Source organism: Pongo pygmaeus, chromosome 11 (genome assembly GCF_028885625.2).
Source record: "Pongo pygmaeus isolate AG05252 chromosome 11, NHGRI_mPonPyg2-v2.0_pri, whole genome shotgun sequence".
Classification (NCBI taxonomy): domain Eukaryota; kingdom Metazoa; phylum Chordata; class Mammalia; order Primates; family Hominidae; genus Pongo; species Pongo pygmaeus.
The window spans coordinates 91,011,835-91,034,097 of record NC_072384.2 but is presented as its reverse complement, the minus strand read 5'-3'; the positions used below and the strand labels follow the sequence as shown (position 1 = coordinate 91,034,097).

The following is a 22,263-nucleotide window of genomic DNA, read 5'->3' as shown; positions in this document are numbered from 1 at the left end:
GGCTAGCCCAAGCATTTGCACAGCAAGTTGATTTCTCGCTGAACTAATTTAAAGACTTGCAACACCTTTTGAGGGAGAAATTGTACAAAAATATTACTAAAACCTTAGACTTTGTAGAGTGCAGCAGAGGGCTTTATGAGCTAAGCAGTGTTGTCATTTTACATTCCTGTCTTCTGATTCTGTGATTCTGTGATTAAAGGCTGTCTCTCATGTGATTGGACCACTGTTTCCCTCTCTGCTTATTGTTTCCCAGGATCTAACCCACTGTCTAGCACATAATAGATGCTCAATAAATATTCACTAAATGAAAGGGTTATTTTAATTGTTTCTATTCCACATAGTTTTCCATGGGGGACATTACAATAAATTATGGATTGTTAAGAGATGAGCAAGAAATTTGGATGAAAATCACCATATATCCCAGTCATATTTTTCTTAGCAGAGGTTTCTGTCAAGTTAAAAGCTATTACCATTTGTTGGCCAGGCGGGGTGGCTCATGCCTGTAATCCCAGCACTTTGGGAGGCCAAGGCAGGCGGATCACGAGGTCAGGAGAGTGAGACCATCCTGGCTAACACGGTGAAACCCCATCTCTACTAAAAAATACAAAAAATTAGCCAGGCGTGGTGGCGGGTGCCTGTAGTCCCAGCTACTCGGGAGGCTGAGGCAGGAGAATGGCATGAACCCGGGAGGCAGAGCTTGCAGTGAGTTGAAATTTCGCCCTGCACTCCAGCCTGGGCGACAGAGCGAGACTCCATCTCTCAAAAAAAAAAGCTATTACCATTTGTTAATATATTCTTGGTTTCTAAGGTGTATTATTAGACACTGAGCAGAGGAAACAGAGAAGAATATGGTGACATCTAGACCTACCTTTCATCGGATTGTATTTTTTTTTTCCAAGTGGAGCCCTGGTTAAGTTGGTTGTCCAGTTTTCTAGTTTCTTAGCAGATTTCCCAATGGGTATTTTTCTTCAGAAGTACAATACGGTCAATCCAGCCATTATATTCAGTGCCATATAATGTGATGTACCATATAATGTAAATATCATTAATATGGATATTTTGTATCTGTAATCATCTTGGATGATTAGGATGGCTTTGATACAAACATTAATGGTGCATCTTTTTTTTTTTTTTTTTTTTGAGATGGAGTTTCTCACTCTTGTTGCCCAGGCTGCAGTGCAGTGGCGTGATCTCAGCTCACTGCAACCTCCGCCTCCAGGGTTCAAGCAATTCTCCTGCCTCAGCCTCCTGAGTAGCTGGGACTACAAGCGCCTGCCACCATGCCCAGCTAATTGTTTGCATTGTTTTTTAGTAGAGACGGGATTTCACCATGTTGTCCAGGCTGGTCTTGAACTCCTGACCTCAGATGATCCACCCACCTCAACCTCCCGAAGTGCTGGGATTACAGGCGTGAGCCACTGTACCCAGCCCTAATGGTGCATCTTATCTATGATGTTTTTCCATTCTGTGAGGAATGGAACCTGCGAATGTGAGACTGAATAGTGTTCTAGGTTAGACTACACTGATGAAATAATGAAGACTATGACGGTCATGCAAGCTGTGAAAATTAATAATGCTTTATTTGGTCAGAGCGTCTTTCCTCCAGTCTTGTGTATAGTATGTCAGCTTCCTTGCTGGATTTTGTTCTAAATGTGCCTCACAATTGCATCAGAGATTTAAAGTAAACATTAGAAATTATTTTGAATCACTGAGAAAATAATCACCCTCTCACCACCCACATTTCAGTTCAGTAAAGTACTATATAAAGCGTAAAGTCTTTTTCCAAAGCTAATGGACAACCCTGAGTGTCGTTGCTCTGTCTGTGGAATCCTGGTTTCTCACACTTTTAAGACCCTGATATTTGGTGGTGAACACACAGGTTCCATAACTCAAAGAGCTGAGGAAGCTATCAGTACTGAATTATCGTATGTATATTTATTCATAGAAATTAAACTATAGGCCAGGCGTATTGGCTCATGCCTGTAATCCCAGCACTTTGGGAGGCCGAGACAGGCAGATCACTTGAGCTCAGGAGTTCAAGACCAGCCTGGCCAATATGATAAAACCCTGTCCCTACTAAAAATACAAAAATTAGCTGGGCATAATGGCACACGCCCGTAGTCCCAGCTACTCAGGAGGCTGAGGCAGGAGAATCGCTTGCACCCGGGAGGTGGAGGTTGCAGTGAGCCAAGATCATGCCACTGCACTCCTGCCTGGGTGACAGAGCAAGACTCTGTCTCAAAAAGAAAAAAAGAAATTAAACTATAGAGGCTGGAATGTGAGAGTGATGGGACCTATAAGAAGAAACACTAAACTTTTTTCTACTCTTACTCTCCATACCTCCCTTCTGGTCACCTAAATATGTGTGGGGATTTCTCTCCACTAACAACCAGTTCTCCAGCAGACACAAACTGGGCGTCTACAATTTAACCCAATTCTAACACTCTTTACCTTAACCCACAGGCTAAGGACTTAGTCCCACAAAACTGCCCCCAATTCAGATGCCCATCGCAAGTCCCAGGTTGTGATCTGCACTTCTGACCAACCAGCAATAAATTGAGGGTTCCCACAATTCCCTCCTCAGGTTCAATGAATTTGCTAAAGCAGTTCACAAAACTCAGGAGAACATTTTACTTATATTTTCTGGTTTACTATCGAGGATATTACAAAGAATACAGATGAACAGCCAAATGGAAGAGATGCACAGGGCAAGGCATGGAGAAGGGGTGTGGAGCTCCCATGCCCTGTCCAGGTGCGCCACCCTCCTAGCACCTCCACGTCTTCAGCAACCCAGAAGCTTCCCAAAATCTGTTCTTTGAGGTTTTTATGGAAGCTTCATTACATACAGTTCATTACAAAGTTGATCACCTTTGCCATTGTGGGTAAATTCAACTTTCAATCCCTCTCCCCTTCCCAGAGGTCAGGGAGTGGGGTAGAAGTTCCAAATCTCTAATCACATGATTGGTTCCCCTAGCAACCAACCCTCATCCTGAGGCTATTTAGAAGCCCACCAAGATACACTTCATTAGGACAGAAAATGCCAGAAAATTGCAGGAATTTAGGAGCTCTGTGTCAGACAATCCTATCACTAAGAAAATTACAAAGGTCTCAGGAACCTGTGTCAGGAACCAGGGTCAAAGACCAAATTTTTAGAACAGAAGACTCACCTAGCATCTCCATCTAGAAAGGTCTTAGGAGCTCTGTCTCAGTAACCAGGTGCAGGGACCAAATATAGATTTCTTATTATATCACAATATCATAGCACCTCAACTCCAAAAGTTTTCCTTCAACCATCCTCCAGCTGCAGTCCTCCCTACAAAGAAAGTCCTCTGTGGGGTTAAGGCAATGTGCTCACCCAGAATCCAGGACCCCAGAATTCTCAGCCCAGAAGACCTCAAGCCCACTTCCAGGGCCTGTGTAGGCCTCCCCAGGTCTACTCTCCCAAGCACAGATGACACCTTCAGTGCAAACATGTCTAGGCACAGGAGAGAGCTAGAGGCCACACTGGTCACGCGAGGCCCTTCACAGAGGTAGAAGCAAAGTGGACAGGCAATGGCCCAAGATGGCTGTGCTATCTTTACCCATGCCACTATGTTCCAGTAAGACTTCGAGGAGTTAAAACCTGGCCAATTCGGTTATGTGAAGGATATGTCAAGGCAGGAGGCTAGAACATATGTTAACAGTTTGTTAACTTGATTGATAATGGTTAAATGTTTTATATACAGTATTGGATCTCTATCTGTGCACTTGCCTGAGGCCTCGCAAATGTTCTGCACCATTGAACTCAGAGATAATGTGAAAGGCACCCATTAGTGAACATGAAGTGGAAGTTGTGGATTCTTCAGTTGTCTCGTGTTTTGCATAGTGTAAGCATCCCCTCCCTAGAGGGCAGTGAGATTTTCTGTTGTTCAAAAATATACCTTCTTGGTGTCTACACTCAAGACAACTAGTCCGTCTCAAGCTCAACCAAAGAAAGAGCAACTTATTTAACATAAAGGGGCTGAGGAAGAGGAACGGGCTGTTTGATGTGTTGACGTGCTGGGAGTACTTTTAGGGGTGGTTTAGGGATTTTTAAGCAGAATGTTTACTAAACATAACTTTCTACTAACCCAGTAAGAAGTGATTCCACCCTAGTCAATATAACTACCTGCAGGCAATGTAAGGTATCACAAAGATCTACTTCCTTCTCAATAACAAATCTTAAATGTAGCATTCTCATTATCAAGGAAGTCTTCCCACATAATCACAGAATTGTTATTCATATCATCACATTAGACTGTTTTTATTATTTCGGATTTCAAATGCAAACAGGATTCTGACTTATTAATGCATATTTAGTGTTGACCTTCCTTTCTTTTCAGGTGACCCTGCCACCTCCAACCCCCCACCCTGACTTTTCTGGTGTAGATAATCCTACTTGTTCACATGTTCCCAGGGCTCATTTTATAAATTGTTGAAGCTTTATATCTCCAAATTTTCCACCTCATTTTTGAGATTAAACACAATGAGGATACACACATTGAGAATAATTCCTCCCAAATTCCACCCAGGATTCTTGTTAAAATGCAGAATCTGATTCAGTAAGCCTGGAATGAAGTCAGAGATCCTGTTTTTCTTACAAACTTTTAGGTGATGGCAATACTGCTGGTCCTTTTTTACCTACTATAAAATTTCATCAGGCACTAACTGCAATTTCCTACTTCTTTCTATGTCAAACTCCTCCCCAGAGGTGATTATTTTTTGAGCTGTAAATATCATGCTAATACTGATATCTCTTGATTTTTTTTAATTTTATATGTCTAACTTCTGGTTTTCTATAAAAGATTAAGCTATGTCTTTCTTATTACAGCTCTCCATACATAGAAATTCTGCCCCAGCTTCACAATATCATTATATAACATATTTTCATTTACTCAATGTATCCGATGTTTACCTTACTATGATTATATAAAAATTGTTAACAGCTAAGCCATATAGCACACTATGATTGTATTTCCATTCTTGTATTACTTTTAGTTTTCTCTGGATTTAATATTCCCTGAGTTTTTTTATTTTATTAATTTATGTACTTGTCACTAATTAAGCCCCAAACTTTCCATCAGAACTAGAAAACTCCTTACAATTTGGTCAAACATGTCCATCTATGTGTTCCTTTCTTCTTTTTTTCTTGGCAACATCGCTCTGGGAGCCCTCCATCTTCTGGCTCCAGTCCTGGCTACTTGCCCTCTGATCCTGTTGTGCAGTTGTGGGGTTGTGGTTTTTTGTTTATTGTTTTGTTTGTTTGTTTTTGAAACTCCCTTTCACCATTATCCTAGGGAGTCCCACCCCCTTCTCCTGGCTGGGTTCATGTCTTCCTCTTTCTTAGGTTACTGTCTCCTTTTTATTAGAGAGACTCTTTCAGTAGTTTCCAGAGAAAAAGTACTAGGGAGCCAAATTTCCAGAGAACTTGCATATCTGAAAAAGTGTTTCCCATCCACAGTTGACTGATAGTTTGGCTGGATATAGAATTCTGGGTTAGAAATCATTTTTCCTCCAAATTCTTAAAGCACTTTTCCATTGTCTTCTACTTATCTTGTATTCTGATTCTTAATCATTTATAAACGCCTTTTTATTCCTGCACTCCTAAAACTTTTAAACTGGTTTCCTGTAATTTTACAGCAATGAGTTTTGGTGTGGCCCTTCATTTATTTGTTGTGCCAGCCATTCATGGGTCCTTCCAATTTGAACACTCATGTCCTTTAGTTTGAGAAGTTTTGTTGTATTATTCATTTTTATAGACTATTGAAAACATGTAAAAACATAAAGAATAATAGCATGAACATCCATCAAATAGCTTAAAAATTCAAACTTTGCAAATATAGTTGAAGACACCTGGTACCCCCACCGACTCCTCCCGCCTTTAATCCTTTTCCTCTCTGTACCCACCTACCTCCCAATAACCATTGTCTTGAATTTTGATGTTTATTGTTTTCAAGAATGTCTTTATACTTTTTCTATGAATGAATATGTTTCTATATACTTTATATTATTCTGTATTATAAATTTAGATTTTACATAAATGGTATCCTTATGTATATATTTTATCACAACTTGCTTTTCTTGCTCAACAAAATATTTTCTGAGACTCATTCCTACGTTGATTCATGTTGCTGTGGATCATTTATTCCAATGCCGTATAGTTTTTTGCTCTATAAATATACACAGTATAGCTAGCTATTCTTCTATTGATGAATCATTTTAGCATTCTAAGCAGTTCTACTATAAACATTCTTCAATTAACATTTTTCTACATGTCTTTTTTTTTAATGAGTGCAAAAAATCTTTGAGCTATATATATTTGGTAGCAGATGAGTCAGAATCAGATGATTCAACAAGAATTGTTACGTATAGGTAATGTGCATCTTCTACTTTTCTAGATACTGAGGAATTGTTCTCCAAAGTGATTGTAACAATTGCATAAGTGCTACATAAGAATTACAATTTGTTTATGTCTTTGACATTTCCTCTACTCCATTTTCTCTGTTCTCCTTCCAGAACTTGTGTTAGTTTGTTGTTGCAGTTCATGTATTAATTCTTTATTTGCTATCTTTTCTATTCTATTTTTGACGTCTTTGTGGGATTTATTTATTTGTTTTACATGCTGGGAAATTTCCTCTACTTTATGTCCAATCTTTTTACTGACTTGTCTATTTCTCTTATTATAAGTGGTTCTTTATTATTTTCAGAATGTTTCTTACAATAATATTCTATTCTTGTTACACTGATGTAATCTTTGTTTTATATAGTTTTTAAAAAGAGTTTTAATGTGCATTTTCAAATATATACAAAAATAGAGAATACAGCCAGGTGCAGTGGCTCATGCCTGTAATCCCAGCACTTTGGGAGGCTGAGGCGGGTGGATTACCTGAGGTCGGGAGTTCGAGCCCAGCTTGACCGACATGGAGAAACCCCATCTCTACTAAAAATACAAAATTAGCCAGGCATGGTGGCACATGCCTGTAATCCCAGCTACTCAGAAGGCTGAGGCAGGAGAATCACCTGAACCCAGGAGGCGGAGGTTGCAGTGAGCCGAGATCGTGCCACTGCACTCCAGCCTGGGCAACAAGAGCAAAACTGCATCTCAAAAAAAAAAAAAAAAAAAAAAAGAGAGTACAATGAATGAATTTAAGCATCACCTAACTTCAACAATGATTAATATTTTGCCTATCTTATTTAACCTATTTTTCACCTATACACACATTTTTCCTGGAGTTCTCAAATTCAGATAGTACAGTATAATATAGATACTTCAGCAGGTATCTTTAGAATATAAGAAATGTTTAAACCTAACCACAATACCCTTATCGCAAAAACCAACATCATAATTTTTTTAAAATGCTTCCTTAATAAAATCCTATTTTTTGTTCAAATTCCTCCATTGTCTCAAAAAAGGCCATTTGACAGTGGGTTTGTTCAAATCAGTATCTATGCACTATCTTCCCATTACAAATGGTTGATCTGCCCCTTCAACATGCCTTATATTTATTGAATAAACTGAGCTGAATACAGTAGACTTTTTTCACTGTTTTTTTTTACTCTTTTGTTTATTTATTTATTTTTACTTTTTGTTTTTCCTCTGAGTTTTTTGTTTTTGCATTCTTATTTCATGTGAAAGTCTTTGTCAAATGCCTGAAGATCATTAGCTTGCTGTTAATAATTAAGAGAAGGGCATTAAAAAACAGCCTGAAAATTCTATGTGCGTGTTGAGAACTGTAGACTTAGGGTGATTATTAGAATCTGGCTGTTTCAAAGGGTTGTTGGGGGACGATGTTGGGTATAGAAGGCAGTAGCTGTATGTTACCTCCCTTGGTCTGGCAAACTTCCCAGATACCTTTCCAGGAGCTTTTAAGCCTGGCTCTAGACGTTGGAGAAGGGGCAAGCATGGGCTTAACCATAAACTTTAACAGGACCTTCCACTCTTTAGCACACACAACACCTAACCCCTGACTGCAGCTTGACCTTGTTCCCAGAATGTAGAGAGCCTCTGTAATTCCTCTGACTCATCCACTCCAAAGAGCAAACCTCCTTCCTGTGCCCAGGTCTGGAGGGGTGGAGACCTCACTGCCTGAGCTGGGGCTCTTACAGCACATCCTGGTCTGCAGTCCTTTTCTGCAGCCTCAGGGCGCTCAGTGCTTTCAACCCCTGGGTTCTTTCTTCTACCCTCACTCTACACTCCCCTACCTTTCACTCAGGGATTTAGATTACAGTTTTACTTTATTGGAAAGTGAATAAAACTCCAGCTATTACCTTATTGGAGTGTCTGAAGGGAACAGAGGAAAATACATGTACTCCGCCTACCATGTTAAACCAGAAGGAGGTCTTGCATTCTTTTTGAACAGATTCATTGTGACACTAAGACTTGTATCTGTATACCTATGCATATATGGATTGCTTTTATTAACATTTGGTAAATCGAAAGGACCAATTTTCAAATATTAAAATAAGGAACAACTTGTCTAAATTTCAACTGAAAAAAAACTATGCTAGAATTTTTAAAGCCAGAAATTATCTTGTTTTGAAGACTTAAAATCATTCTGTTTAGGGAAATGAAGATTTTCCAAACTGTATATAACTTTTAAAACAATAAGAGGGAATGTTCAATAATAGAGACTGTTTGAGGGTATTTACTTTATTAATTTATTAATAAATATATTAATTTATATAGAAACAAGTCTTCTATTAGATAGTGAGTATGCATTTGTGAGGTAACAATTTATTTCTCTCTCCCTTAGGGCTGTCACATGGTGACTGAAGAACTTCATTCCATAACCTTTGAAACACAGATCTGCCTCTATGGCCTGACCATAGATTTGGAGGTAGGTGTTTCAAGAACATACACTATTTACTAATGGCATTTGCAAGAACTGGTCAGCATTAATAGATGTAAGCTCAGTCTTTTCTAGGTTTTAGTACATTCCCTATTCATTACTTTTATTTTAATTTAGAAAGTCAATATGTCAAATATTCACTAGTTAACATAATATTTTGGTTAAATATATATGATAAAAGCTTGTGGGTAGCTGGGTGCAGTCGCTCACACCTGTAATCCCAGCACTTTGGTAGGCCAAGGTGGGTGGATTGCTTGAGCCCTGGAATTTGAGACCAGCCTGGGCAACAGGGTAAAACCCCCCATCTCTACTAAAAATACAAAAATTTGCTGGGTGTGGTGGCATGTGCCTGTAGTTCCAGCTACTCAGAAGGCAGAGGCAGGAGGATCAATTGAGCCCAGGAGGTAGAGGCTGCAGTGAGTGCTGATCATGCCACTGCACTCCAGCTTGGGTGACAGAGTGAGACCCAGTCTCAAAAAAAATAATAATAATAATAATAAAATAAAATAAAAAGCTCAAGAGTATTATGAACTTTATATACATTAAATAATTTGTTGCTCAGGTTCTTGTTTGTTTGTTTTCTGGGATTTCCTGAGTCATGAACACTCAGTGGAAAGCCTAAAGAGAAATAAGTATCCTTGAACTGATGTCATGTAGTGATATGTTTTCTTTTTTTTTTTTGTAGTAATATATTTTCAAAAATTTGACTTGTACATAAAAACTCACAGAAGGAAGATTTCTCTAACATAATGAGCAAAGACAAATAATAGAAACATTACAGTATGTTGCTTTGATCCTCATAAAACAATCACCACTAAACTCAAAGAAAGAATAAAGAAACTTTTGGAATTAAATTGAACATGAATTGACTATGCGCTCCTTGAAGGCAGGACACCATGAATGAACGAGTGCATGAATGAACAAACACAATCTCACACACCCTGAATATGATCCTATTGTGGAGTATATTGTTTTAGAATTCTGCCTTTGCTCTTTTATCTTAATGATGGTAATATGTTTGTAAAAGCTTTCATAGATCCCTTCCTCACCTCCTTTCCCTAAACCTCTGTTTTTTATGAGTTGTTAAAGTTCCTCAAATGGGTATTTTACCATCTACAGGAATCTGATGTCTGTTATTGGGAAAAGAGTACTGTAAGTTGATTAGTTTCCCAAGCTAATTTGTAAAAGCCTGTTTATCTCATAAAGTAGAAAACCACAGAACCAAGAGTACTAAATTGAGTTAGTTCTGTAACAATAGCACAGACGGCTCTATCTCCCATAGCTTATCTCTCCTATTTTTACAATAGAAACCTCCCACTTCCAGTGTTTATGTTAATTAGATGTTAGGTCATAATTTGAAGGTACCGATTCATTCCAGAGATAAACTTAAAATAGATTCTTTTATTTAACTTATAGAGAAGATTGTTGCTAATTCAATAGACTCTCTAATATATTGCACTTGAGACAGTGGGTGACATTTAAAAAGTATAAATGTGTCCACGATGTCAGGGGAGATACTGGGAAGCTGCCTGACTGAGCACTCTGAAAGGATTCCTGCTCTTTCCTCTCTGTGCCCTTACTCATGCATGCTCAGAAAGTTCCATGGCCTTCAAAAGTCATTTCAGTGACCAGGGCACCATGGACATCAGGACTGGAGGTGTGGGGCTGGCTTGAGATTGGCCCTTTAGAGGCGAGGGTCAAGCATAAGATCAATGTAAGGTGGGACTACCTGTAATAACTACGCTTTTTTCCCCTAAACCAGACCAGCTCATTGCCTGTGGTGATGATTTCCAATGTCAGTCAGTTACCTAATGCTTGGGCATCCATCATTTGGTACAACGTGTCAACCAATGATTCCCAGGTAGACTCTATTTCTATCTCACCTTCTTTAATTCTATTCGATTTGTTTTATTGCCAACAAACACATCTGCATCAAAACATGTGTATGCCAGTGGGGTGTGGGGTGAGAGTTGCTTTATTTCTAGTATTTCTAGTTGTGTGTTTCCTCTCATGTCATATTTAAAGTAGTATGTTCTGATATATGTGGACTCTGAGAGAGTTCTGCTAGCAAAAGTAACAGGGATTTGTTATTTCTGAGGGTCTGGTCAGCTCCCAACTATGTGTGTACCAGAGTTCCAGGGCCATCCTATGACTGTGTTAACTAAGCTGAAGGAAACTTCTTACCTCCCCAGCTGCTCTGGTCCCACCTTGTCCATACAGTCTCTTCTACAAAGGTAGAGAATTGGTTTCCAAGTAAGTAAGTAGAATATTCAACAATCTTGCCTAATCGTATTCTGACAGTGCACATTTTCAAGTGGATTACAGATTTCATCCATCCTAGGCTCAAGCTGGGTTTTAATGCTATCTGGTCATTGTGACACTGACCCAAAATTGGCCTCAAGTCACAAAGCAAGCAGTGAATAGATGCACTTCTTATAAGACAACCAGGGAAGGGAGTGGCAAAAAAGATGAGTCAGCACTTCCCCTTGCACCCCTCCTTCAAAACCTCAGTGTATTGTCCTGGAAACCACCACGGTCTAGAGAAAATAGGTCAGATGTAAATAACAACATTTCTTCTTAATTCTGAGCAAATGTTCCCTCCAAAGGGAAGAATTCTTCTGCTTTAGATCCCAGTAGTCAGAACAAGATCATAATGAATCAGCTCTTAGTGTTCTTTCCCTTTGATTCAATGTTCTAATAAGGAAACAACGAGGAAAATGACTCAGCCCTACTCCTTCTCCTCCTCAAGTGCCCTAGCATCTGAGACAAATTAATTGCAGAGAGGAAGACTGTGCAGGGTGCCCCAAAAAGAGCAGAACTTACCAGAGAAATCGCCTGATCTTTAAGGCGAAGGACAGCCAATGCCCCTGAGATTAAATGCTGATCCCCATTAGATCTACAAATGTTCAGCTTTCTTCCAACTCCAGGGAGTAGAAGGAGTGATGGGATACTTCTCTGTCCTCCAGCCTCACAGAGCAGTGCTGCACTTAGCTTTCTTCAGCAACCTCCTTCTGTAAGAAAGGCACCAAAGTCATCACACCCATCATCCCAAATTTACATGGCTCTAGGATGAGAATCTAGAGCTATAGATAATACACGGCTCCTAAAACACAGATTCACAGCCTAGTTACAGAACCAGTCTAAACAACAAATCCTGATTTCTCCTCTTAATTCTATCCTGCTTTGAAACCTAAGCCCTTAGGCCTTCATTGTATTCTGTGCTTTCTGGTCACTTTTCCAGGCACCATTCTCAGGTTCACAAAAAACCATCTCCCTAGAAATTCTTTCTCTTCATTCCTCCTCTTCCTATTGCCCATTCCTTGTTGGATGCTGTGTCCTCTTTCACTCCCACCTTCTGAAATCTCTTGAATTGGTTCTTTTTCTTGATTAATCTAATCCCAGTTTAGCTCTTGTTCACAACGGCCTTCTCCAGGCACAGCACTGGATTTCTGAATTCTTCCTTTCCTCTTCTTGAAACGCCTTTCTTGAGTTTCACACATCTGTTTTCCAGTAATCTGGGACAGAGTCTTATGTTTCACTATTGTTGACCCAGTTTCTGGCACAATCTCGTCTGTAGTCGATCACACAGAATATTCTCTTATTTAGCTGGGCACAATGGTGCACACCTGTAGTTTCAGCTACTTGAGAGGCTGAGGCAAGAGAATTTCTTGAGCCCAGGAGTTCAAGTCCAGCTTGGGCAACATAGCGAGATCATTTCTCTGTTGTTTTTTTTTAAATTATGTAGAGCAAATAAGAAAAGACTACTATGGTGTCCATAAAATAGGTATTTGAGGTTAATCATAATATTGTAGGGTCACCTTCCCTAGCCTGGGACTTTACCATTTCTAGCACTTTGGGATGATTGGTCTGGTCAAGGTAAAACTTGTGCCAACCCCATGATAAACCAATTAAATAATACGATATAAGTTTTGTTTAGGATGAATATTGTTTTAGAAAAGAGTATCTGTCAAATTACGTTTTGGACAGTGTTAAGTACTTGCATAAGTAGACTGATACGGAAAAGTTAAAGAGATGTCAAGTATGCTTCTGAAGAAAGATGGAGCCCTGATTATATTATACTCAAAGAACAAGGAGACTTTTAGGAAAAGACAACATCAGTCTTAAGAGCAACAGAGATGAGATGATATTTTATGTTTATTTAGGTTTGCCAAAAGACTTTAAATTAGGAATCCTATATATTGAATTACAGTGTCATAAGCGTAATTGTTATTGGTGGCGAATCTGTATGGATCTGCAGCAACCTCAATTCTTGCCTCCTCAGAAGAAACAATTCAACTGAGGAGTACAGGACAGAAGGAGTGACCAAGGCAAGCTTCAGAGCAGGAGTGAAAGTTTATTAAAAAGCTTTAGAACAGTGAGAAAAGGAAGGAAAGGAAAGTACAACTTGGAAGAGGGCCAAGCGGGCAACTTGAGAAGCCAAGTGTGCAGCTTGACCTCTTGATTTGGGGTTGGCATTCTTCAGAGGTCTTGTGTTACTTCTCCCCACTCCTGAGATCATACTAGGCAGCTGCTGAACAGTTTTAGGTGTTTTCTATTAGGACACCCTTGTTCCCTGGCACCAGCTGTGACCAATTATGACTTTAGCGAAACAGTGAACAACTGCCTGACTATCACCTAATGGTCACCCAACACTCTTAGTATGTGTGTGGGGAGAGGGGGAGACCTCTCTTGCCCTGCTCATACCTCACTAGCTACCCACTGTAAGATAATTAACAAATCATCATCTTGACTCTATTTCAGAACTTGGTTTTCTTTAATAATCCTCCACCTGCCACATTGAGTCAACTACTGGAGGTGATGAGCTGGCAGTTTTCATCGTACGTTGGTCGTGGCCTTAATTCAGATCAACTCAATATGCTGGCAGAGAAGCTTACAGGTGAGAGCTGGTAGATAGAGAGGATTTGCCTCTGTTTTTGGCCCTCAAGCATTTTAAATAACCAGGACGCTATTACTACTATTAATAATAAAGATGATCATCATAATTTATTCAATGCCTACTATATTGCCAGGCACAGAGCTGAGTGTTATATTATTTTTAATTCTCAGGAAAGTCCTGCAAGGCTCACCTTATTCTATCGATTTTATAAATGACTGGATTGGAGTGCAGAAGTCAAGTGACTTGCCATGGCTGCATGGCTAGTACACAGCAGCACCAAGCCGCAGGCCAGACCTGTCCAGGTCTAAAGCCCCTCCCTGTCTATTCCCCACCCCAGTCTCCAGGGTATACTTCCACTAAATATGAGGTGAACCCTTAATGGTGCCTCATATGATCGTTCATATGAACGTCTCAATTGACATTAACCAACTGGAAAATGACTGATTCCTTCACTAGGTCTAGGAAATGTAATAGAAATTTTAAACCACCTGGGCAATACTTAATTCTGCATACCAAGAAAGTTTCAGCTTTGACTGAGATTTCTAAAGTTTGCAAAATAGAGTCACTGGTACTACATGTACCAACTATAATCCAAACATTTTCTAAAAAGTCTCTAAGAGATCTGTATTTTGACAAGTCAGGGTTTAACATATTTAACACCAAAAAAAGACTTAAAATTAGAACTATATGCGTTTCCAGTTAAATTAGGGCCAAAGATCCATTTGTGCAGAAGTAGAATCATGTGTGATTTAAGTTTGACTCACATGGTGCTGGGATGCTTGCCACTTGCACCTACTCTTGGATCAATAGGTACTCAAATACATTAGGACTTCGGAAAATATCACAAAATTTACTTAATGGAAATACATGTTTTGATCCTTATTCATAAGCAGCAATAGCATTCAATAAACATTTGTTAGAGTGACTAAAGCTTTTAAACATGTAGTATAGATAGAAACCATATCCTTTCAGACCTTTATCAAATTATTCTTATGAATATAATGTCCTTAAAAATTTAGATGGAAACTCTTGCATCCTTTCACTGCTCTGGATCAAAACAGCCAATGGCTACTTACTATCTAATAGATTTCTAGTCCATTCTTTCCATCTTAATAGGCAACATTCCTGGTAATCTAGCTACACCTAACTTACACAAATTTGTTTTATAATGTTCATTTACCGACATTAGGCAGCTCTTCCTGTCTCCAATATGAGCCTTGTCCATGTCCATCATGCTTCGTCCTATATAACTCTTGCTCTCTGGAGTGGCCTCCTTCATCTCCTCTGACAATTTGTATTCTACCCATCCATATCCTAGATACCCACCTGCTTTCTAAAGCCATTGTTAGCTCCTCCACCAAAAAGCTTATTTTCTAGATAATAAATTTCTTAGGAGCAAGGATGATGTCTTGTATTTGTACTGTACCTAGCACTCAGTACATTGCAAACCCATATCAAGTGCTTAAGAAATGCTTGAACGGGAAGAGGCAAAATATCTAAATTGAGCACAAAATTGAAGTATCTCATTGTCCAGTGAAAAATCTCTTTCTTTTCTTTCATTTCAGTCCAATCTAGCTACAGTGATGGTCACCTCACCTGGGCCAAGTTCTGCAAGGTACAAACAGTCTGGGGAAACATCATTTAGATACATTTTTTTAATACAATGTTCCTTTCTAAGTCTATATTACTACCTGGGGTTTTGAGAATTTCCCAGATAAGAATTTTTTTTTTTTTTTAGATGGAGTCTTGCTCTGTCACCCAGGCTGGAGTGCAGTGGCGCAATCTCAGCTCACTGCAAGCTCTGCCTCCCGAGTTCATGCCATTCTCCTGCCTCAGCCTCCTGATTAGCTGGGACTACAGGCACCCGCCACCACGCCCGGCTAATTTTTTCATATTTTTAGTAGAGATGGGGTTTCACCATGTTAGTCAGGATGGCCTCAATCTCCTGACCTCATAATCTGCCCGCCTCGGCCTCCCAAAGTGCTGGGATTACAGGCATGAGCCACCACACCAGGCCAAGAATATTTTTTAAAGAAATTAAGGTGTTGTCCAGTTTAAAGATAATATTTTGTTGAAAAATTGAACTTAAATTATTATATCAACATTATTACTTAAATAATCATTGTCTTAAGTGCTTGTTTATTCCTATAGGAACATTTACCTGGTAAATCATTTACCTTCTGGACATGGCTTGAAGCAATATTGGATCTAATTAAGAAACACATTCTTCCCCTTTGGATTGATGGGTAAGTTATAGGCTATATTTGTCATATGAGTTAATTATGTTCTTTTTTTCTGTTGTTATTGGTTTTCTTCTTTCTTTTTCTCTTAAGCATGTTTAGTACTATAGAAAAAATAGTTGCAATTTCTTATTCTTTGTGGAGTATCACTATGTATATTAATCTATATATGAGTATTTCAGGTAAGAATGACTTTTGATTACACTCAAAACAAACTGTAGGTCTGTTCTTTGTAAATGCAATAAGTCAAAATCCAATAATGATCAGATGAAATCATGCATGTTCTATTTTCAGGTATGTCATGGGCTTTGTTAGCAAAGAGAAGGAACGGCTCTTGCTAAAGGATAAAATGCCTGGCACCTTTTTATTAAGATTCAGTGAAAGCCATCTCGGAGGAATAACTTTCACCTGGGTGGACCATTCTGAAAGTGGTATATACGCACTAATGTTTATTCATGTGAAATTAGTTTTCTTAAATTTGGTTACTGGGATTTCAGTTTTTGGAAGTGTATGGTGTGTTGATCTGTTTGTGATGTATTCAGTGGGCTTGAATATTAGTAGTTGCAGTTGTCTCAGAACAGGGTACCTATGAATTCCAAAAAGTCTATCGTATGCACAATCTATACTGTCCAGACAGCAGAAGGTCTGACATTGAAGTGACATGAACTGACAAGTCACTACAGTGGCATGAAGATAATGTGGGCAGGGAAAAAATGGTCACGAGGAATGTGTACAGGAACCTGTATATTTCTCCAATTTCTGTTTTTCAAGGGGAAGTGAGATTCCACTCTGTAGAACCCTACAATAAAGGCCGGTTGTCTGCTCTGCCATTCGCTGACATCCTGCGAGACTACAAAGTTATTATGGCTGAAAACATTCCTGAAAACCCTCTGAAGTACCTATATCCTGACATTCCCAAAGACAAAGCCTTCGGTAAACACTACAGCTCTCAGCCTTGTGAAGGTTAGGTTTTTCTGTTTGCTTTTGTTTTGTTTTTTTCCTTAAGATTTTGGAAAATAACCTCATATTGGAGCAAAGTAAATGAAGTTCCCCTTCTTGTTTACTCTAATTTCTGTAAGATCTAAGGGCATATGGAGGTCAAAGCCTTAGAAATGAAGTGGTATGTCAGCAGTTCTTGAAAAGGGACCGCTGGGCTTTCTAACGCTAGCAGAGTAATAAGCAGCTGTAACTAAACTTCACCATAGCCATGGGGGCCTCTCACGGCCACTTGGAGAGCTTCAGTTTTCTCCTTTGTAAGACAGAAGTGGTGCAGGCTTTATGTCTATGACTGAGGGAAAGGAAAAGAAAGAGGGGGTAATGATGAGAAGCTTTTAATAGTAAAACAAGTCTGTATATTGCAAAGGAACCCCAGGGTTTATAAGTTTTATATTTTTAACCTTACTGTAGTCTTACAACTCAGGGTATTTGTTCATTTGCCAGGGAGGGGACCTGTGGATCTCTGCTTCATCCTCTCCCTCCCCCACACTCCCAGCCTACCTTTCCTGGTTGTATCCTAAGGACCTAGAACAATGTCTGGCTAAAACAGGCATTCAGTAAATATTTGTTGAATACATAAAAGAAAATTCGTTAAATTACTATGTAATTTTAAGGTACGTTCACCGTTCTGTTTCTTTAATGAAAGTGTATACAATCCATAAAAATCTTCATCTATAGCACTAAATCTTTGGGCACCATCATGTAGAATATCCTACAGTTGTCACTCACAGGCTTGCAGCCACCTGACTTCATGCCCTCTGAAATAAACAAAAATACAAAAGAAAATAAAATCAGACAAACCTGTGGCTTTTCAGTGACTTTCAACAACTGATAAAAATGAAATAACAAATATGAATGCAACAAATTAGGGTTGGAAAATTGGAACAAATACTAGTTCAACATGGTATACCAGAGAAGTCTGGGGAATTTTTCCAAGGTGAGGTTGCACATGACTGTTACTACAGTACAATGATACTTTTGGAACACTGACGTCTGTACTTCAAAAACGTTTGCAATCATAAGGTTCTGATTGGTGTCAATTTTAATGAAAAGAACTCGGTTATTATATCTCCCAAAACATGACTCAATCAGTCCTTATAATCAAACATAAATGAAACGTAGAAAACAGGTAATAGAGTTGATTCTCAATTTTTCCCACACAGTTTACAGGCATTAATATGTAAAGTCAGATTAGGCCTGCCAAGAGATTTGTTTTTCTCTTCTTGCACATTTTATGCTTATCTAAAAGATTGTGTCCCTATTTAACAAAACATTTTTGTGTATCACCAAACAACTGCGTTATCTCTCTTCCTCTTATCATTGTTAATATTTTTCTAGACTCTTTTTTTCCCCAGTTTTATTGATAATATTGACATTTTTTCCCCAACATTGTGCCTTTTTGTTTTCCAGTTTCAAGACCAACAGAAAGGGGTGACAAAGGTTATGTTCCTTCCGTTTTTATCCCCATCTCAACAATGTGAGTAATGTTAGTCACATGTAAAATATTTTTTATAAAAAGCTTTCCTATAGGAGATTTAAAGGTAGAGCAGAGTACACATAACTGAGAATAAAGCATTGTAATGTGCAATGTCCCATTTCCTTTAATACATAAAGCTAGCCTTCAGGGCACACTTACAATCTATTGTGCCTAAAATTATAAAATTCCCCTTTTATATGCCATACATGCCATAGTAAGTTGAGTGTTCTGATATGAAATGATGAATTAGATAACTCAGTGTCACAAATAGATGAAGCCCTAGAAATGAGTTCCTGACATAGTAAGTCACCGTGAGCTATTATTATTTTTTCATCCTTGCCCATATTGACCTTGTTATCTCTTTAAGTCGAAGTGATTCAACGGAGCCACATTCTCCATCAGACCTTCTTCCCATGTCTCCAAGTGTGTATGCGGTGCTGAGAGAAAACCTGAGTCCCACAACAATTGAAACTGCAGTATGTTCCCTTTATTTCCCATTGCTGGTCAAAGGCATTTCCAGTGATGCAAAGGTGGTGTGTGAATCAAAGGGGCTGAAATACTGCCTGGGTAGGGAGAAAACACATTTATTGGAACAAATTCATGAGCATAACACAAAAGGTGTCTGGATGGTCCTGCGTGTTGCCGATATTATGCGTATTGAAAGCAGACACCTTCACTTACTTAAACTGCTTTACGTTCTTTCCACCAGAAACCACCAGAGGGCAAAATATTCCTATACCCTACTCAAGCACACTATCTCTACTTGCACCATGGGCCCCCTCACTCCCCACCACTCTCTAGCAAACAGCATTTATTGGTCAATATTTATAAACCTAGTATACTATCTAGTTTACTAGTTACTTACTATCTAGTAAACCCAGTTTGCTATCTTAACAGCGCAAACATCAAAAATTGCAATTTTTCTTGATTATGACTTGCATTTCTAGAACCTGGAGCCTCATCAATAATATATGAATAATAGTCAATGGCATAATAATGCTCTCCTTTTTGAGAACTGAGTCATAATCTTTAATGCAATAATGTTATTTGGGATGCATCCTATTCACTCTTATCCACCAATACTGTCAATGGGTTCAAACCCCCAATTTACATGAAAGTGAACATACATCAGAATAATATAATAGAAACTTGGAGAGACCCTAAGCCTCAAAAAAATTTTATCTGGCTGGCTTTTCGTCCTTCTCCTGAAGATTTCCATAGATGAAAAATTCACTTTCCTTTGATAGCTTATTCTAATGTTAGTTCCCTTAAATCATCAAATTATTTATGTCTAACTGAACATTTGCTATATTTTGCACCCATTTCCTCATTATGTTTTTGGTGGATAAACAGGCCTTTTTCTTAAAACAGTTTTCTGTCTCCTTGAAAGGTACCTTTTATTTTAGACTGATCAACCCCAATTACTTTTGCAAATACTTAGTTTAAGTATTTTAACTAGGTAATAGAAAAATTATGGAGTAATTCGTAGAAAAGAGGATGTTTATTTGCACAAGAAATAATGATTTATTTGCAAACCAGTAGTTTCCTCAAAGATTATTTTCATTTTTAATTTTAGATGAAGTCTCCTTATTCTGCTGAATGACAGGATAAACTCTGACACACAAAGAAAGGAAGCAAATGAAAAAGTTTAAAGACTGTTCTTTGCCCAACAACCACATTTTATTTCTTCAGCTTTGTAAATACCGGGTTCTAGGAAATGTTTGACATCTGAAGCTCTCTTCACACTCTCGTGGCACTCCCCAGTTGGGAGTGTTGTGACTGAAATGCTTGAAACCAAAGCTTCAGATAAACTCGCAAGATAAGACAACTTTAAGAAACCAGTGTTAATAACAATATTAACTGAAGACTCACTTGCCTGTGTTTGGTTTATTTGTGATTTTGTCTCTCTGGTGTTACTTATGATTTTAGCTAGAAGATGTAAGTGTTAATGTTTCAGGGTAGGTCAAGAATAACAAAGTCACACCTACACCTCAGCAAGAAGGCCTGAGGGAAAAGCCAAATAAGCCAATCAGTATGATGAATGCTAGCAGGCATGGTGATCACAGTAGATCCAAGAGAAAAGTCGTGGTGGGACATTAGCAGAAATTCACAGGGCATCCAGGGTTGAATTATGAAGCCTCCTTAGTGCCATGTCAACATTATTCCAACTTTGGGGTTCAACAGCTGCTGGTTCCACAGGAGGAGGGATCCAGAGTCATTCCTGGTGGTATCTTGGGTAAACTGCACTGATTTTACAGGTATTGTAAGTAGACACATGGGTTAAAAAAATAATAATTTAAAAAAACTCATGAAATGAGGACTAGGAGAATAACAACTCTGGCCTTGGGTGACTGATTTTATTCATAGGTTGCTCATTCTTCATCTCTAGAAGAGGTTAGACTATGTGGGTTCTATGATCTTTCCCAGCTCTAATAGTCTCTCTGGTCCTATGAATCCAACCTGAGACTGGGAAAGAGGTTTAGGATGAGATGTTCCATTCCTTCAATTTTCTCTAGTAAAGAGGAAGGGTAGTTGGTTTCCTGGATAGTAACGTATGTGAATTGCAAGTCTATTTTGGTCCTTGCCTCACCCCTACTGGATGTTTAGTGGTGCCATTGCCCAGCTGCTGTCCTTAGTAATAGCATGGAGCCCTCCAGTGCTCAAGACCTGGAGGGCTCTCTATGCCTGCTGAGCCCTGGGGATGCTGCTGAATCAGTTGAGGAAGTAAGGCTACTGAGGCATCTGCCATGACCAGCTGCAGAAAAATCCAGAACCAGGTTTCAAGGTGAGCCCTGACTGCAGAGTCAAAGATGGCAGCCCCCTCTGAAAGGCTCTTATTTCATTCCTTCTGCCCACCTTCTGTCCTCCAGGCAAACCAAATAGGCAGAGGCTAATGTTTGATGGAAAAAGAGTTCAAAGGAAAAAAAGCTTTTACTATAACCTGCCCTTTCCCTTAGAGAGATTCCATCTGAGCAATCTCATCCCACCCACATGTGCCCAACTGGCTCCTAGATTATTCCTATGGAACAAACTCTCCAACTGCCCAAAGGCCCGTTCCTTTACTCCTTTGTGAGCTCCTAAATGCTTTTAGGGTGGAGGCATCTGTTTGATAGAAGGGTGCATCTAACTGGAGGTGCATCCTCCCAGTCTCTACTTCTCTCCACAAAACCCGGTTTTCTAAAATTTGCCTGACACATATGTATCAACTGGCAGCAGAATTGGATGAAATAATTTAAACTGGAGCATGACTATTACAGTTTTATCTTTAAAGAAGTAATTTCCTACCAGGAAGTGCTCTTAAACAATTGGATTTAGACAAAAAAGATTGCAGAAGCTCTTTGCCCTGGAATTTATCAAAAGTACAATGGACTCCTACCTATTTCATAGAAGTTTTAAAAACTTGTCAATATAGAGCCTGGTAGCAGAATGCCAAGGTTTTCTATGTGATCACAGTCATCATTGTTATTTGGGGGTAGAAAATGAAGGACGTCTGCAGTTCATTTTCCATAATATGGACAATGGCCATGTTATAAAAGTTCAATAAGTGGCTATTTTTATTTAGATTCAGAAAATCAAAACTAAATTATTGACCCCAGAGTTAACAGTTATTTCTCAAGATTGTGAATCTTGTACTCCAAAAATCATTTTTGTGGGGGTGTCTTATTTCATTTTGTGTTGCTATAAAGGAATACCTGAGGCTGGGTAATTCATAAAGAGGTTTATTTGGTTTTGCAGAGTGCACAAGAAGCATGGAACCTGCATCTGCATGTGAGGCCCTTAGGCTGC

General features: G+C 38.9%; 1 protein-coding gene across 8 annotated transcripts in view; it reads left to right on the top strand.

Moving 5' to 3' along the window:
• STAT4 (signal transducer and activator of transcription 4) overlaps positions 1-20,347 on the top strand; it is a 122,816-nt gene extending 102,469 nt beyond the window's left edge. For all 8 annotated transcript variants that reach the window (XM_054478716.2, XM_054478719.2, XM_054478721.2 and 5 more), the window contains 10 exons: positions 8,772-8,855; positions 10,630-10,728; positions 13,629-13,764; positions 15,330-15,379; positions 15,916-16,010; positions 16,299-16,435; positions 16,776-16,967; positions 18,411-18,477; positions 18,845-18,953; positions 20,054-20,347. In XM_054478716.2, the coding sequence (XP_054334691.1) occupies positions 8,772-8,855; positions 10,630-10,728; positions 13,629-13,764; positions 15,330-15,379; positions 15,916-16,010; positions 16,299-16,435; positions 16,776-16,967; positions 18,411-18,477; positions 18,845-18,953; positions 20,054-20,080 (996 nt within the window). In that variant the 3' untranslated portion in view covers positions 20,081-20,347. The remainder of the gene's footprint in view (positions 1-8,771; positions 8,856-10,629; positions 10,729-13,628; positions 13,765-15,329; positions 15,380-15,915; positions 16,011-16,298; positions 16,436-16,775; positions 16,968-18,410; positions 18,478-18,844; positions 18,954-20,053) is intronic.
• The last annotated feature ends 1,916 nt before the right edge of the window (positions 20,348-22,263 follow it).